At 40.1% G+C, this 16,325-nt stretch overlaps 2 protein-coding genes across 7 annotated transcripts in view; both read right to left on the minus strand.

The window, feature by feature from the left end:
- LOC116704612 (RNA binding protein fox-1 homolog 3-like) overlaps positions 1-16,325 on the minus strand; it is a 751,296-nt gene that overhangs the window by 723,111 nt on the left and 11,860 nt on the right. The window lies entirely within an intron of this gene.
- LOC116704606 (tripartite motif-containing protein 16-like) lies at positions 1,605-3,301 on the minus strand. Its single transcript, XM_032540204.1, has one exon. It carries the CDS (start codon positions 3,299-3,301, stop codon positions 1,637-1,639), a length of 1,665 nt encoding a protein of 554 aa, XP_032396095.1. The 3' UTR covers positions 1,605-1,636.

Consider the following 16,325-nt stretch of genomic DNA (forward strand, 5'->3'; position numbering starts at 1 on the left):
TATATACCTGGTGTGGAAATAAAAAAAATAAAAAAGAACCAAAAAAATCACACTGATCATGAAAAAATAAAAAGTTAAAAAAAGAAAGTTATATTGAGTATGAAAACTCTTGTTCATTACATTTTACTGCATAATTGCAACCGCATGTGTTGTATTCATTGTTGCACCATGGCAACACCATTAATCTGAAGCTCGATGCTGTCATGTAAATAGTTTTCAAATCAGCAATAAATATAAAAATTTTTGATCAACTCATATCAATTGCATGCTTAAATAACACACCGGTTAAAGCCCCGCACATTTCAAGAGAACCCGATCCACTTCCGGGTTAAATCTGACCACTTCCGGTTTAGGCCCCGCCCAGTCTGAGTACGGCTCCGGATACAGATAATTCATGTGGTAAACAGATACAGATACAGATACAGATAATGTTGTACTCGCTCATCCCTACTGGATACTCTCGCTGTCATTTCCTGCCCGGCTGCCCAAACACCCCGCGGCTCGCATGAAAATAAACCTGGCGCAAATCTTTAGCGGAGCGCCGCTTCACGCATGCTTTTGGAACCCGTTGCGGAGCTGTTGGTGGACTCTCAAACATTGACTTGAATCCCTGCATTTGCTCGAGCATCCGTTGGAAAATAGCAGTAAGTCGTCAATAATGTCCTGGTGAATTACTTGCTCAAATACTGAACATTGTGTTCAGCAAGACTTCAATTCAATTCGATTTTATTTTTATAGCGCCAAATCACAACAATCGTTATCTCACAGCGCTTTTCATAAAAGAGCAGGTCTAGATCTAGATTTAGCAAAAAAAAAAAAAAGATTTTAATTTTAGTTGAACAGGTGCCTGGATTTCTTTTCCATAGCAAATGATAGATTTGGAGAATTAACAAAGCTGCCATGATGGATCTGCTGTGCTTCAGCTGCTGATGGTGCAGCAGATAGGGCTGTGAATCTAAGATAGCACTGCATGGATCACTGTGGAGAGGATAATAATTCAGAACCTCATCAAAACAGAGAATGATGGTGATTTATCACTAAAAAGCTTGTCTTGAATGAAGCAATGTATTGTGGTAATGGCTTACCAGCCGGGCTGGAGGAGAACCAAATGAAGTAGTAGTAATCTGTAGGTGGCACCACTGGCTAGCTACTATGTAAGATGAAATAAAGGAAACACATAATGTATTATTAAACACGTATGTATGTTATACAGTGTACGTAGTATAACCGATATTGTTTATCTAAATAAACTAAAATATACTGTACATGTGGCATAACCCAAGATAAAAGTGGAAAACTAGCTTACTGAAGAATACCCTCAGTCTAATATGAGCGATCAATCATCATCAAAAATGTACATATTGCACATCAAACTTTCTGACAATAATTAACAGAGATATCAGAACAGTATGTCATCTGTTTCACATACTGAGAATGCAAAGGCATGTAACGTTGAAGATTGAAGTGGATAGTATGGAGAGATGATAACACAATGAGGCTTCCTGCTCACATTCAACTTCCTGGCTAATCAACACATGAAACACATGAAAAACACATGAAAAACATAAAAAAATAGAATGACAACAATCAGATGTCAGCAACACAACTCAGAATTTAACCCTTAAATGACTGCTGTCTATTTCAGTTTACACAACTCAGCACAGTCTCCAGAAGACCAACAAAGCCTTAGTCCAGCATAGAGCGGCTGAGTGAATGTGGTCTGGACTCTGTGGAGGAGTGTCATGGTTTCAGAGACCCTGTAAAAAGACAGAATACTTGCACTGTGATCCAGGTACACTCCTACTCTGGAGGACAGAGGACCTGAGACGGGAGTTTGGATATTGTTGTAACAAAATGTATAACTGTTGTTACATTCTAACGCCCAAGATTTGTCATTTACTCCAAAGAAACATTCATCCGACCCCCTCGCTCTGCTGATATTCTTGAATGCGACTGCTACATAAACTCTCCCTCTCCTCTCCACCTCCCAGTAACAACGTCCAGTCAGACTCTCTCTACTCAAGACCTGATACCCGTCAGTGAATCTGTCATGGTGACTAGAATAAGACTGTTGTTGAATCATTATTGTTGCTTTCCTATTCCCCTCAGATAATAACAGCCATGTATATGCTGTGTTTGGATCCAGTGTGATTTTACGTGAATATTTTAAGAATCCAGCTCTGGTATTGGGCTCTGGTTCTGGCAGTAAAATGTCCACTTTAGTCCCCATCAGTGAGACGTTTGTCCTCTTCTCTCTCAAGACATCCTGTCGTTTATCTCTGACTTCTGACACGGCCGCTGTTACGTCCTCAAAGCAGCTCAGAGGACGTATATGGATGCTGGATGCTGATTGGCTGAGTGTTGCCAGTGAGGGGTAGTTATGTAGAATATGGTTGTGATCTTCTGTGTGTGAGAGCTTCTTCAGCCCAGCATCTTTCCTCTTCAGCTCAGTGATCGCCTGCTCCAGCTTCTCCTGAAGCTCTCGGACTCGACTCACTTCAGTTCTCTGCCTGGCTCTGACCTGCAGCTTCACATCAGAGCTTCTTTTCTCCAGGAGACAGATCAGCTCAGTGAAGATCTTCTCGCTGTCTTCCACTGCTTTATCAGCAGAGAGATTAATGGCCTCTGCCTGCTGTTGAAGCAGCTCCACGTCTTTGTCTCTGTCCTGGATTCTCTGCTGGATGTTGAGTCGACTCCCCTCAAGCTCTCTCTGCCTCTCAGCTCTCTCTGCTGCAGCTGAGACTGTGTCGTGGCCTTTATGTTCCTCCACAGAGCAGAGATAACAGAGAAGCTGCTGATCAGTACGGCAGAACATCTTCATCACCTCATCATGACAAGAGCAGACGTTCTCTTGGAGCTTCTTGGACGGATCCACCAGCCTGTGTTTCTTTAGTTGAGGAACATCATAATGAGGCTGCAGGTGTTGATCACAGTAAGAGACCAGACACACGAGACAGGACTTGTGTGATTTGAGTTTTCTCCTAGTGCAGACATCACAGGCCACATCTTCAGCTCCAGCATAGCAGTGATCAGCAGGAGCAGCTTGGAGTCCAGTCTTCTTCAGCTCCTCCACTAAATCTGCTATCATGGTGCTTTTCAGCAGGACAGGCCTCGGTGTGAACGTCTTTCTGCACTGAATACAGCTGTAGCTATACTTACAATCCTCTCCATCCCAGTGGCTTTTAAGACAGTTCATGCAGTAGCTGTGTCCACAGGGAGTAGTCACCGGATCCTTCAGTAGATCCAGACAGATAGAACAAGAGAAAGTTTCCCGGTTCAGCTTAACTCCTCTCTGCGCCATCTCACTTCTCAGTGATGACTGACTCTGACTGTGACTTACAGTATGTGTGACAATACACATACTGTAAGTCACAGTGAGTCACAATACAATACAATACAATACAGGGAGGGGTTATCAAACATTGACTCATTCCAGGATGAGGTGTGGCACTTTGACTTTGGACTTTCCTCATTTTAAATGACACCTCAGTTAAAACGTCCTCCACATCAGGAAACGTGAAATTTCTAGTCTCCTCAGGTTTTTTTTTATGTCTCCCTATGTCTCTGACTCAAACGTAAATGCTTCTTTTACTGGTTCAAAATAAACTGAAAGTTATTAACCTAAATTGTCATGAAACCCTTAAATTGCTGTAATCTGGACATAATCTCACAATTTTAGAATGTGTGTACAGTTTCAGCCTTTGTAAATCAAATAAACTGGGTTAGGATGATCCCAGTCTCCAGTGCTTGATGGTGGAAGGTGTTTAGCTGCTGGTCAGATTGCACAGGGTTACGTGCGTGCAGGACAAGACACATTTAATGGTAAATTTAGAATAACAGAGGTGAAGAGATTACCTGGAAACTACGAGAAGCATTTCCAGGTAATCACTGCACTTCTCTTATTGTAATATTATCATGTGGTTTAATAGAAACAGGCAGTTTGGCATTTTTCATGGTTATTACACAGAAAATACCAGACGTGTTTCAAGGTAAGAAGTCACAAGATTAAACATATAACTTAAGTATTACCTTTAAACAGAAGGGACATATTTGGAACATAAAGGGTGGATAAATTTCAGCATTATAATGTGGTAATTACCAAATACGTTTTATCTAATTTGGAATCTGATAGTAGCCAATAATACTGTGAAAACATCAACACATAATACTCCATTATTTTCATCATATTACAATATTAATATAACTATATTAACCCAAAACCCAGATACATATGGTTATCATCAAACCATTCCTAGTTATTACAGTGGTAATTGCATGTTATTACATCTGTTACCTTCTTATCACCTTATTACCCCAGTATTACATCTTATTACTGGGATATATTACCCAGTTATTACTTTGGTAAGTTACTACCTATGTATAACCGCTTATTTATCACACTGTTACCCCACTATTACCATGTTATTACCGTGGCGGAATGTAAAGTGCTACCGAAAAGAAACGGAGGAACTGTCCTTTATTGTCATCTGTTACACAAACTCCTGGCCAGTTAAGGGATTGGGTTATGTTTTATATCCCATAGAAATTTAAAGAAATGGACCAACAGAACCTGTTGCTCTGAACGGAGACCAGTGAAGTCTATTAGAAGCTCCTTTCCGGTGATAGGTGAGTGTTACTGAGCAGCCTCCAACTGAGCTTGAAGACGTAGACGTGATGTGAGCAACCTTTCTGAAAGTTGTAAGTCTTCTGGTAGCTGTGCCAAGAGAAATCTCAATAATTTCCAATCAGCAGAGACGGAGAGTGTAGGTATTACTGCTAACTAACATGCTAGTTAACATTAGTAATTAAACAGCTAATGTAAGTCCAAACTGTCTACAAGCTTTTTCTGTACTGTTCGGTCAGTCCTCTACTATGCGACAGTAAATCGCTTGGTTATGACGCAATTGTCAAGCTATTTTTACAAAAACGTCTGCTACGGAGCCATAACATGAGGTACAAGGTATGGAGCATTTTATACATTGTTGTTTTTCTCTAGAAATAAATAATGGACAAGTAGAGCCTTTAAATGCATCAGATGTAAAGTTATTCGCTGTCAAAGTGGCGCCAAAATGAATGGAAGTAAATGGAATGCTAACGGCTGGTGATGGCTTAATAGATTCAAAATGGCTCCATAGGAGGTACGCTTAGAGAGGAGAGGCTTACACCCTTGTAATATCCCCATAGTGTTTAACACCTCTTTGTTGCAGCAAGAGAGACAGGGATATTTACTGTACCGGATTCTTGCGGTACTCTTACACCACCTTAAAACGGACTGCCTAGTCTGATTGCCCATTACATGAGGTCATCGCAGGGTGCCGTCAGGATGCATTTCTTCAAAAGTTGAATCTGTCTCAACTTTTCACACTACCCCTATTCAAAATAAATGGGAAAATGTTCTCGCCCGACTGCCTGGCAATGGCCTGATGACCGCTTGGCGACCCCCTGGCGACTGCCTGACAGCCCTCCGATGACCACCTGATGACCACAAATTTTTCATGTAGACCTGTACTCGTGTTTTCACTCATAGTCTATGAAGATAAAAAGTCATAGAACAGAGCAGAAAATAACAGGTCAAAACTGGACAGAGCAGTTAGCGAGTGTCACAAAAAAATACTGTGTAACCATCACATTAATTTGTATGTGTTAAAATACGTGTAATCATAATGTGAAAATCTTCAGAACAATCCTATACCGACCCCTTGTTTGAGTATGCTGCTTTATCCAGTGCAGCTTTTGTAAATGACATACAAATTACATATAAATACAAATTACATTTATATTGCAAAATATGTACTACATGCCTTTGCCTAAGTATATTGCTCATATTAAAAGGCAATGGTAAATAGTAAACAGAGCTGTAAACATGGCCACAACTCTTCGTGGGGAAGCAAGCCAGTTTTAACCAATTTTATGCCACATGCATCTATGTTACTGAACTTTAGTTAATACGTGTTTCCTAAAAAAATTGTTGTTAATCTTAAAATCAGTGCTTATGTCGGAGTAGAGCCACTGCTCCTTTGCATGAAAAGGAGCCAGCTGAGTATGGGGTGCCGCTTGTAAAGCGGCTCATTCTGAAAATGACAGCAACATTTTATCACATTTACCTTCAAACGATGTTTAAAAAACTGGAATGAATTTTTGATGGTTACTGTTTTGCACATTTTCAATAATAAATGTGGATTTAGAGATATTTTAAATAGTTAAATCCAAATATTAAATGTTACATTTAAATTTTAAATGTTAAATCAAAATTGAAATCTAAATGTTGAATCTAAATCAAAATGTAAATGTTAAATCTAAACGTTAAATCTAAATCTAAATGTTGAAACTAAATGTTTCAGGTGAAACTAAATGTTTCAGGTGAAACTAAATATTTAACTAATATGCAAATTCAAAATGCCAAAGTACCAAAACAAAAGCTTGAGGAGGTCAGTGTGTGTTTATAGTGTCAAATAAGAAATATACACCATCTCATCTGGGGAAATGGACTCTTGGACATGGATTATGGTGATAATAACTACCGCAAATAATAAACACGTTTGGAGAAACTGCTTGCATTAAGGCCAGCAAGAGCTTATCCCCGCCCGCTGTTGCTGTTGAAAATGTTTGTATAGACACCAGGACGGCTCTGCCGATGTTTTTGGCTAATACCGAATTGTTGGTCATTTCGCAGAGTGACCATGGCCGACAGTACCGTACCTGGTCGGAGGTGGGCAGAGACAGACTCTTAATGGCCTTTATGCAAGCGACCATGACAGATCAGTCAAAGTGAACCCCCCCTCGTGGTGGCTATAGTGGCTATGGGTCATAACCCTTCATAAGTGACACTAAAAACTCAAAGTACTCTTCAAATACAGTTTGTCCAAACATGTTTATTTTAGGTAGTTATTATCACAATAATCCAGAGTCCAGTTTTTGATGCGTTATTTGACATTATAAACACACACTGACCTCCTCAAGCTTTTATGTTGGTACTTCCGGTTACCGGCATTGTGAGTTTGCATATTAGTTAAATATTTAATTTCACCCGAAACATTTAGATTTAACATTTAGATTTAACATTTGGATTCAACATTTAGATTTAGATTTAGCATTTAGATTTAGATTCAACATTCAGATTTAACATTTAGATTCAGTATTTAAATTTGACATTTAACATTTAGGTGTGACATTTGATATTTGGATTAACTATATATAATATCTCTAAGTTGACTAAATATAGTTGTGAATGTGCAAAAAAGTGACCCTCAAATATTCATACCACTTTTTTAAACATTGATTGAAGCTAAATGTGACAAAATGTTGCTGTTAGTTTCAGTGTGAGCCGCTTTACAAACGGCACCTCATAGCTGAGGAGGTTCAGGTATGGGCGTCTTCCTAAGGAGGTGTTCCGTCAAGGCGTTATGTACCATAACACAACCTGAATCCCGGAGTATCACTACCTATCTTATTGAGGTAAGGTTTGACAATGATTTTTTTTCCCTTCACATCAGCCAACCATAGCGCCAATCCAGCCAACACCCTCTGGTGGTCAACGCTGAGGGCCAAAGAAAAGACAAGACACACATTCTAATTTCTGATTATTCAGAAAAACATAACTAAAGGCTCTTCCTTTCTTTCCTCTCTTATAGTTAAGTATCAAAATATTAACCAGAACTCACAACAATATAGTTTTTGGCCAAACTTCACAAATTGTTGCTAAAGCATATGAGAAGTTTCTCAGCTTAAAAAAACAAGACAAAATTTGTTACTTACATTTTTGCTGACTCCAGACGTGTGTGTGTGTGTGATTGCCACTCCATCTAATATGCATAGTTGTCATGAAGCTGTAGCTCTCTCCCATAAGGGCTCCTTCACACTTCTACCCAAATCTGCCTGTAAAACACTTTGATTGATAAAAAAGAGCATGTAGAGGGTGTAGCTACATAGAGTGGGTAATTTAGCTGTCACTTATTTGAATGAACTGGAACGCCATTCTGTTTAAATGTGCTCTCTGTTTACTCAAATACCTGTCACAGCTAATGTGGTTTTGTGAGTCATTCATGGCGTCTCCACCACATACAACGAGAAATGATTGAATGTTGCAGTGTTCTCAAAAGGTTAAAATTGCAGTTAGTAGACATTTCTGGTGGAAGTCAGAGCGTATTCTAAATCCCTGTCTAATTTTAACCTTTTTCAATTCGGGCATAGCTAAGAACCTGCCACGCATTGCCTCTGACCTTCAAATGAACCTAGAGATTGCTTCAATAATCTTGTACATTTGTTGTGTGTTTGCACAAGTGTGTATGTAGTAGGGGGAAAAAAAATCATATGCATATTTCTCACTTTTACTGCTTTTTTCTCCTCTCACTGCTGGCTGACAGAGCCAGTATTGCCTCTGCTCCATTTCTCTGTGTAGAGAGTTGGTAATAACAACCTTGCATCTGACAGCGTGGCACGCACTCACACTCACACCAACGCTCACAGGCACACGCAGCACATTAACACACGCACACACAGGGTCACTACTGCTGCCAAGTGCTATTTTACGCATCATAAACATTTGATTATTTCATTTATCGTCAGGGCCGGAGAATACACACATGAAGTCATGCAGAACACACAAGAGTAGCGAAATCCACAAAATGAAAATACACACATGCACAGCAGACATGCACATCTGTGTTAATATATACTCTGACACAATCTTACACACATAATCACACATTTCTCTCTTACACACTCACACACACTCACACACACTCAAGCATTCCGCAAGTGTATGAGTACTTCTTAGTCAGCTGTCATCCCAGGGTGCTCTAGATGAGAAATATCAAAAACCCAAAGCTGACAGCCAAATCAACCTACATGTTGCCATAATATCCCTTTTACAAAGTATTTAGAGCTCACACAATGTGGCTGCACACACAAGAAAGCAGACACAAATACATATTTGCTCAAGCATTCATCTGTTCAACATAAACTTTGACAGGTTCAGTAGGGATTTAAATCATAATAATTTTGCATTAATTATTATAAAAGTAATGATATTTATTTTATTAAAACAAATCTTGGTCCAAACAAGAGTTTTAGGTTCAGAAGCAGAATTCATCTGCTTTAATTTTAACACGTCATACACCAGGCATGCACGTGCCCTAAACAGGCAGCAGATTGTCTGATGTTACTCGGCCGTGTGAAAATACTTCAGAGAAAGAACAACAATAGTGAAAAGTAAGGTCAGGGATTAATTTGCTTAAACAGACGCCGAGGTGGAAACGTTACTGAAAGGTATGTCATTCTACCTAACCGATAAGACCTCTAAAGGTCTCCGTCTGTGCCCGTCCAGACTGCATAGCAACCCCAGAGTTTTCAAACCAAATAGGAGGCAGCCATGTTTCCAAATGTCTCAGTTTTAGGAGCTCTGTAGTCTATATCCATGACGTTCAACTTCTGGATTGCTCTGTTGCCTGATGTAAATTCCGCCAGATTTCACTTATTTAGGCAGGATATCCGTTGCCGTGGGCTTTCATTGTGTTGACATTCTAAACTCTGGTGGATTTATGAGGACTATGGTTACTTCTTGCCAGACCCTCCTTCGCGGCGCTGTGGAGGAAGGTCTGGCAATGCGAGAACTCTGAAAGGCCAGAGAAGTGCGGACACGAGTCCTGAAGGTAGAAAAAGATATACATTTTTAAACCAAAACGTAGTAGTGTAAATGTAGCCTAAAGATAAGAAAAATCTCAAGAATCAGGCAGAGTAGAGACAAAGCCCCAGATAAATCAATGTATGTGGAAGAGAAAACAAGGGGGTTACATTCATACTCAAATTGTCTGTCATCACTGCAGTTTAGAGACCCACTGTACTGATCGTATTGTGCACACAGTCTTCTTGTGCAATGAGCGATTATTGCAACATTTCAGGTGCACTTTCAGTTTGTTTTCAGTTTCGGTTTGTTGACTTTTTGGGTTTCTTTACCCTTCAGACTTTATAATTTATTTAATAATTTACATATATATATAAAAAAAAATACAATTTACACACACATGCTCAGGACCTATTCATGCACAAATGGAGAGATGTCATAGTGAGTGGGCTGTCAGTGCTGGACCAGCAACCTGTGGTATGGTGCCTTGCTCAAGAGAACCTGGCAGTGCCCAGGAAGTGAAATTACATTGCTCCAACTATCAATCCACACTCTGTACTTTGATCTGCACCGGGACTTGAACCAGTGACCCACCGTTTCTCAACGCAACTCCCTACGGACTGCTACTGCTAGTTTGTGTAGTGAATTGTTGCCAGACATTTCATCTACTAACTTAGAAATAGAAAACAGAAAGCCTTCATTGTCATTGTACACAAGTACACAGTACCTGTGCAATGAGATTGAAGCAATCCCTTTACAGTGTTGACACAAAAATATAAGATAAGAATGGAAAATATCAAAAATATCGAAAGTCAAAAAAAAAAAAAAAAAACTTGGTTAGTACAATGTTATCATAATAAAAATGATGGTCTAACCTACACATGACACACACCTAAAACTGTAGAAACTCTTAAACCAACACACCAATGCTCTAAGATAAGAGTGGGTCCCTTGCATGCCACCCAAAACAGGAAGTATCCCACTGACTGCCATATGGGGACTGTGATCGCACGCGCACACACACACGCGCGCGCACACACACACACACACTCACACACACACACACACACATGCGCGCACGCGAACACATGCGCGCGCACACACACACACACACACACACACACACACACACACACACACTTCCTCTTCGTCTTTGCCTGTGATTTGCTTATTCAATTCTTACACACTCTCACTTGGATCTCACTCCACACTCCGTTCCCATCATCAAATGATCACATTTCATCTAAATTAATGCTCCTTTTGACACTCTCTATCATCGAGTGGAATAACTCTGCAGTCAGGCTTCCTCTGGCCAGGCCATCAACACGTTAACATCTGCTGCCAGGGAAGATTTGTACAAACCTTCTCTAATCAACACGTTAAATGGAAAGCTGAAACGTTTACTTGATTATTCAATCAACAGAAATAATTAACAACAATTTTCATAATAACTTAAGCTATTCATCAAACAAAAATGCGTAGATTAGACAAACTGATTCCAGCCTCTCAGATCTAAGGATTTAATGCTGTTTTAATTGATTGTGAATTGAATATAGTTGTGTTTTGTTTTTAATCATAAAGAACAAATAGAAAAAGTTAGGATAAAAAAAAGAGGAAAATTATCAAATTAAAAGATGAATACTTGTTAGTATAAGTCGAAAATATTCACAGCCCATGAGCCTACAACAGCTCTGTCCTTGTCCCGACACGCTACTGAGAGCATACGAAGCAGAGGGTTGTGGGTGAGCTTTTTCTGTGTTCATTAATGGCATGATCACTGATTAGCATTTAGATACAGTATGGGACATTTCCCCTGGGCTCCCTTAGGTGCAGCTCTGGCAGATTGAGGGGCCGCAAACTAATGTGTCCTGATTGGACAACAGGGGGCTGCAGCTCCCACCGACAACAACAATTCAGTGGAGTGACACCACAAACCTTCAGCCAGACTGATGGCAGCAGGAGCCAAGTAACTGAATGTTGAAGGCTGTGAGAATGTGCAAGAGGTGGACAAAATAATAATAATAATAATAATAATAATAACAAGAGCTTCTAACTTTACTTAGATGAGGATATCTCCCCCATGAGGACTTCTAAGTAATGACAACAAACAGTCAGCGCGTCCACATGATACAATCTTTCTGTGATCGCGCACCACCCCCGACCCTAAATACATGATGGACTCTTCAGAAGAGATAATTATTTTCACTTGATTTTCTGCGTGCAAAAGTCGACACAAATTTTCCAAATATTAGCCATACTGAGAAATCCAGAGAGAGTTGTGTGGAGCTGATAGTCTTCATTAGCTTTGTAGCAACTCATATGGCAATGGCTTGAATGTAATGGACGTTCATTAATATCAAAAAGTTACGCACTAAAGCTTTAAGGTCTTTTCAGGCGGTAAGCAACGCATGCATACTCACTTGGATCTGTGGGGTCTCACTGCGATCCCTTATGTGAATAGACCGGCGGTTGCTCCACGACTAAACGCCAGGCGCTCAATGCCTGGTAACTATGGAGCTTCTGTGTCCCAGCCGATACTATGGTATCATTTATCCCTAGTCGCAGGTCGATTTATAACTAATAATGGCAATCCTAGTCTTTGCTTACCCCAGGCTGTTATTGAATAGATTACCACAGCCTGATGGCATGAAGATTTATTTTCTTCCCACACAGGTGCAGAACGTGTGTGCTAGTTGGTATGTCCCAGTTGGCCGTCGACTATAGTCTTTGTGGTGTGTCCAGGTGCAATTTTTTGGGCATGACACAGGCGATGTGAGGCAAAGCTACAGTCTGCCTTCATTGCAAGCAGTTCTTTCTCATCTGCCTAGTGTGTCAGCACCTTTAGGCTGTGGCATGCATTTACAAATCTTGCTGCTTCTATAGTGCCAACACTATTTTCTCCAAGTAGATGTTGCATTTTAGTGTGGCCAGAAAGTGTATCAAAAATGTGCGGTTTCCATTAAATTGTTGTAAAGAACTTAATTCTAATATCTATAGATGTGCTTATTGTAGGAGGAAATGTAGCTTTGTTTCCACCTTTCTCTGTGGACACACACACACACACACATTTGACACATGTACTGTACATTTTTAATTTAGACTCCACGTTTTTATTTTTTGTTTTTGTGAAGGGAGTTCTACAGATACAGACACAAGCTTAGCGTGGGACTGTGCATGTGCCAACACATGACCGGCTTTAATCTTCGTTTCAATTTCATTTGTTGACTCCACCCTTACAGTAATTGCGGGACTCACAGTATATTTATTGACCCAATAGCAAAGTTATGCCTTAAAGCAGCCCACTCTAGTGAGATCTCAATCCAAATCCTTGGCAGTCCTAACCCTTACCTTTTTCTACCCTCGCTCAGGCGTGCCCAATTACAGTTGGAGGTGACTAATAGTTAATAGAGTTGTAGACACGTCAATAGACAAAGCAAAAAAATTCAAACATTACCTGGCAAGCCACAGCAACAGTAAGGCAGTTAATCTTGATAATAGTTGGCTGGGGTTAGGGTCAAACTGGCAATTACAAAAAATATATAAACCAAGAAGGCTTAGAAGCCCTTTATGTCCTCCTTTTATTTCTCAGAAAACGAACTGCAACACATACAGTACTCATGGATGGATATAGCAAAAAAAACTTTGTAAATAAATTCATTTTTTGGAACTTATCATTTCTTTCAATTTATTTTCTGCATATACCTATACATGTATACACACACACCCATCACTATACCGTTTTTAACACTGGTCTTTATATCAGCCACTTGAAACCTACTTTCAGTCATAATATTCTTCTGTTACAGATACTATATATACTATACTAATAATATAATATTTGTCTGGATTGTTCATAGTAAACACAAACTTGTACTTAACCACCAACTTGAACTTTGAACTCATCTATAATAATTGTGATTTTGCAAATATTTTTGTTTTCTTCATTCTGTCCTCTCTTTCAACCCATATCCTTGTTTAGCATTAACTGTTGCGTTGAGTTGTTGTCATCCACTATTCAGTAACTCATTCAGTGACTCATTCAGTAACATTCATTAGATCAACTGCCCATTGTTTGCAATGTCCATTTTAATTCACATTCTGATCTGCAGGTGTCATTTTTACTGTACGTTTGTCATTGATTTCACCCTTGTTAACAGTTGGCCATGTAATAATAAAAGTAAAACATACACATGTAAAAATGAAAATACACTACACAATATAGCAAGGACGTGTGACATTACCACACTGACACAGAACAAAGCTAACTAATAAAGTCTCACCTCTAAGCTGCCGTGAGGCTGCACTCAGAAACACACACAAGCAGACAAAGAGAAGATTGAGCTTGAAATGGTTAAATTGGATGGACTTTTTATAGCACTGATATTACTCCATTCCATCTCATGCTCTACCCTCTCCTCCCCTCCTTCTACCACCTTCTCTACTCTCTTTTTCTATATAAGAGGGGTCAGCTGTCCTTTCCCATAGATGTCAACTCTTAAGCCCTTTAAAGTAATCTGACGACCCCCTGTACTCCTACCTCTTTGTGCTACACTTTCTGTCTTACTCTCTCTCCTTCTCTGTCTGACCCGTTACCAGATAATAATCAACCTCACTGGTTCTGAGTATTTTCAAGTCTTGAAACACTCTTAATGTTGACATGCATCGTCACCCTGCCATTCATTTTTAAGCAACTTGGCATGTAACTATATTTTTTGTGTTTTTACTAGGGCTGTCAGCATTAACGCAATAATTGCGATGCGATGAAGGGACGATCATAACGCGTTCATTTATTTTAACTGCATTAATCGCATGCCGTCATTTATTAATTTATTATACACTTCACTCGGCTGTCCATTGACCGTACGAGAAAACAGATTTTCCATTTCCCATTAAACATGATCATCATCAATCAACATCAACATCATTAATCTTTTTGTTCTTATGAAACTCTAACAAAGCTATAAACCCATCCTCAAAATTGTAGCTGAAAACAAAACTGCATATCATGCCAAAAGTTTTAGAAGAGTTGACATTTTGGAGATACAAGCTTTTCACACTGTCTTTGCTCCAACTCATCCTCACTCTCTCTGAGGTAGTAGTGTCAATGTGCCTGGCTCGCCCTAAGCCCCAATGCCTGGCTCTCTCTCTCTCTCTCTCTCCCCAAGATCCCAACCACCCCCTCTCCTCCTCTCCTTGTCAAAGCCTGGTGCCAACCCTTTTTCACCAGCTAATACAACTTTGCCCTCCTCCTCCTCCCATCCCAGGGACTCGCATTCAATCGTGCTATCTCCCAGCAGCAGGCCTGTCATATACCCCACCATCGAGCGAGGAAAATCGGCCGGAAGAGGGTGTGTGTGTGTGTGTGTGTGTGTGGGTGGGGGGGTTCGGTGGTGGTGGTGGTGGTGGGGGGTTTGAGGGTGACCATGGTGCATGGTGAGGAAGAAAAAGACAGCGATGGATAGGAAAAATGGGGAGTAGAGTGTATGTAATGGTGGTGAAGGAAGAGGGCAGAGTGCAAAAATAGGAATAGGTATCTGAAGTCTCTTTTGAATAGACCTTAGTGGTCCCCTAATACTGTATCTGAAGTCTCTTTTATATAGACCTTAGTGGTCCCCTAATACCATATATGGAGTCTCTTTTATATAGACCTTAGTGGTCCCCTAATACCGTGTATAGAGTCTCTTTTATATAGACCTTAGTGGTCCCCTAAAACTGTATCTGAAGTCTCTTTTATATAGACCTTAGTGGTCCCCTAATACTGTATCTGAAGTCTCTTTTATCTAGACCTTAGTGGTCCCCCAACACTGTATCTGAAATCTCTTTCCCAAAATTACAGAATTTCAGCCACTAGATCCAGTCCCACAATGAGCTTTCCTTAGTATGTGTCATTTCTGAGTCTGTAGTTTTTGAGGAGGAAAGGGGGGGCAAGGTAGAGGCTGGGGTTGTGGCCTTGACCAACTGCCACTTTGCACATTTGAAAGCCATGATGTCTTTCTGACGGGTGGGCCAAATTCTATGGGCGCGGAAAGCAGAGAAAGGGGAGGTAACCTTCCCCCTTATGACCTCATAAGGGGCATGATTCCAGATCAGCCCATCTGAGCTTTCATTTTTTCAAGGGCCGAGCAGAATACCCAGTGCTTGGTTTACACCTATCAACATTTCTAGCCACTAGGGGACCATATGCAGGCTGGGAGAACGCATATTAATGTTTAAAGCAACTCATAAAGTGAAACTTTTATGCCATGGGATCTTTAAGTATCTTTAAGTATTTTTTTTTCTTTTCTGAGGTGGGAACTACAACACGCTTACAACATAGCATACTCACAACAGATTAGTATCTGAATGCAATTGGGGCAGAGCTTTACACACTTTTCAAGAATGCCACAGTTTATGCGTCTTTGCTAAACTATTCAATTGGAAAGTATCCATTACTCACTGGAAATTCTCTGGGTACCAATGATGCAATTTATGCGGGCACCACTGATAGAGAGACAACTGTACATTTGACTGTATATTTACCTGCTATCCATTGCCCCTCCCCACTATAACATTTTGTGCAATGCATATATTGTATTCTATCACCCCCAAAAAAAGTTAGTGCTGTAGAATCATTAATTTCCATAACAATTGAAAGCTGAATAAAAGCATTCTCACGCACTTCCTTCACTCTTTCGTCTAGTGTCAGACAGCACTATAACCAGAC

Source organism: Etheostoma spectabile, chromosome 16 (genome assembly GCF_008692095.1).
Source record: "Etheostoma spectabile isolate EspeVRDwgs_2016 chromosome 16, UIUC_Espe_1.0, whole genome shotgun sequence".
NCBI lineage: Eukaryota > Metazoa > Chordata > Actinopteri > Perciformes > Percidae > Etheostoma > Etheostoma spectabile.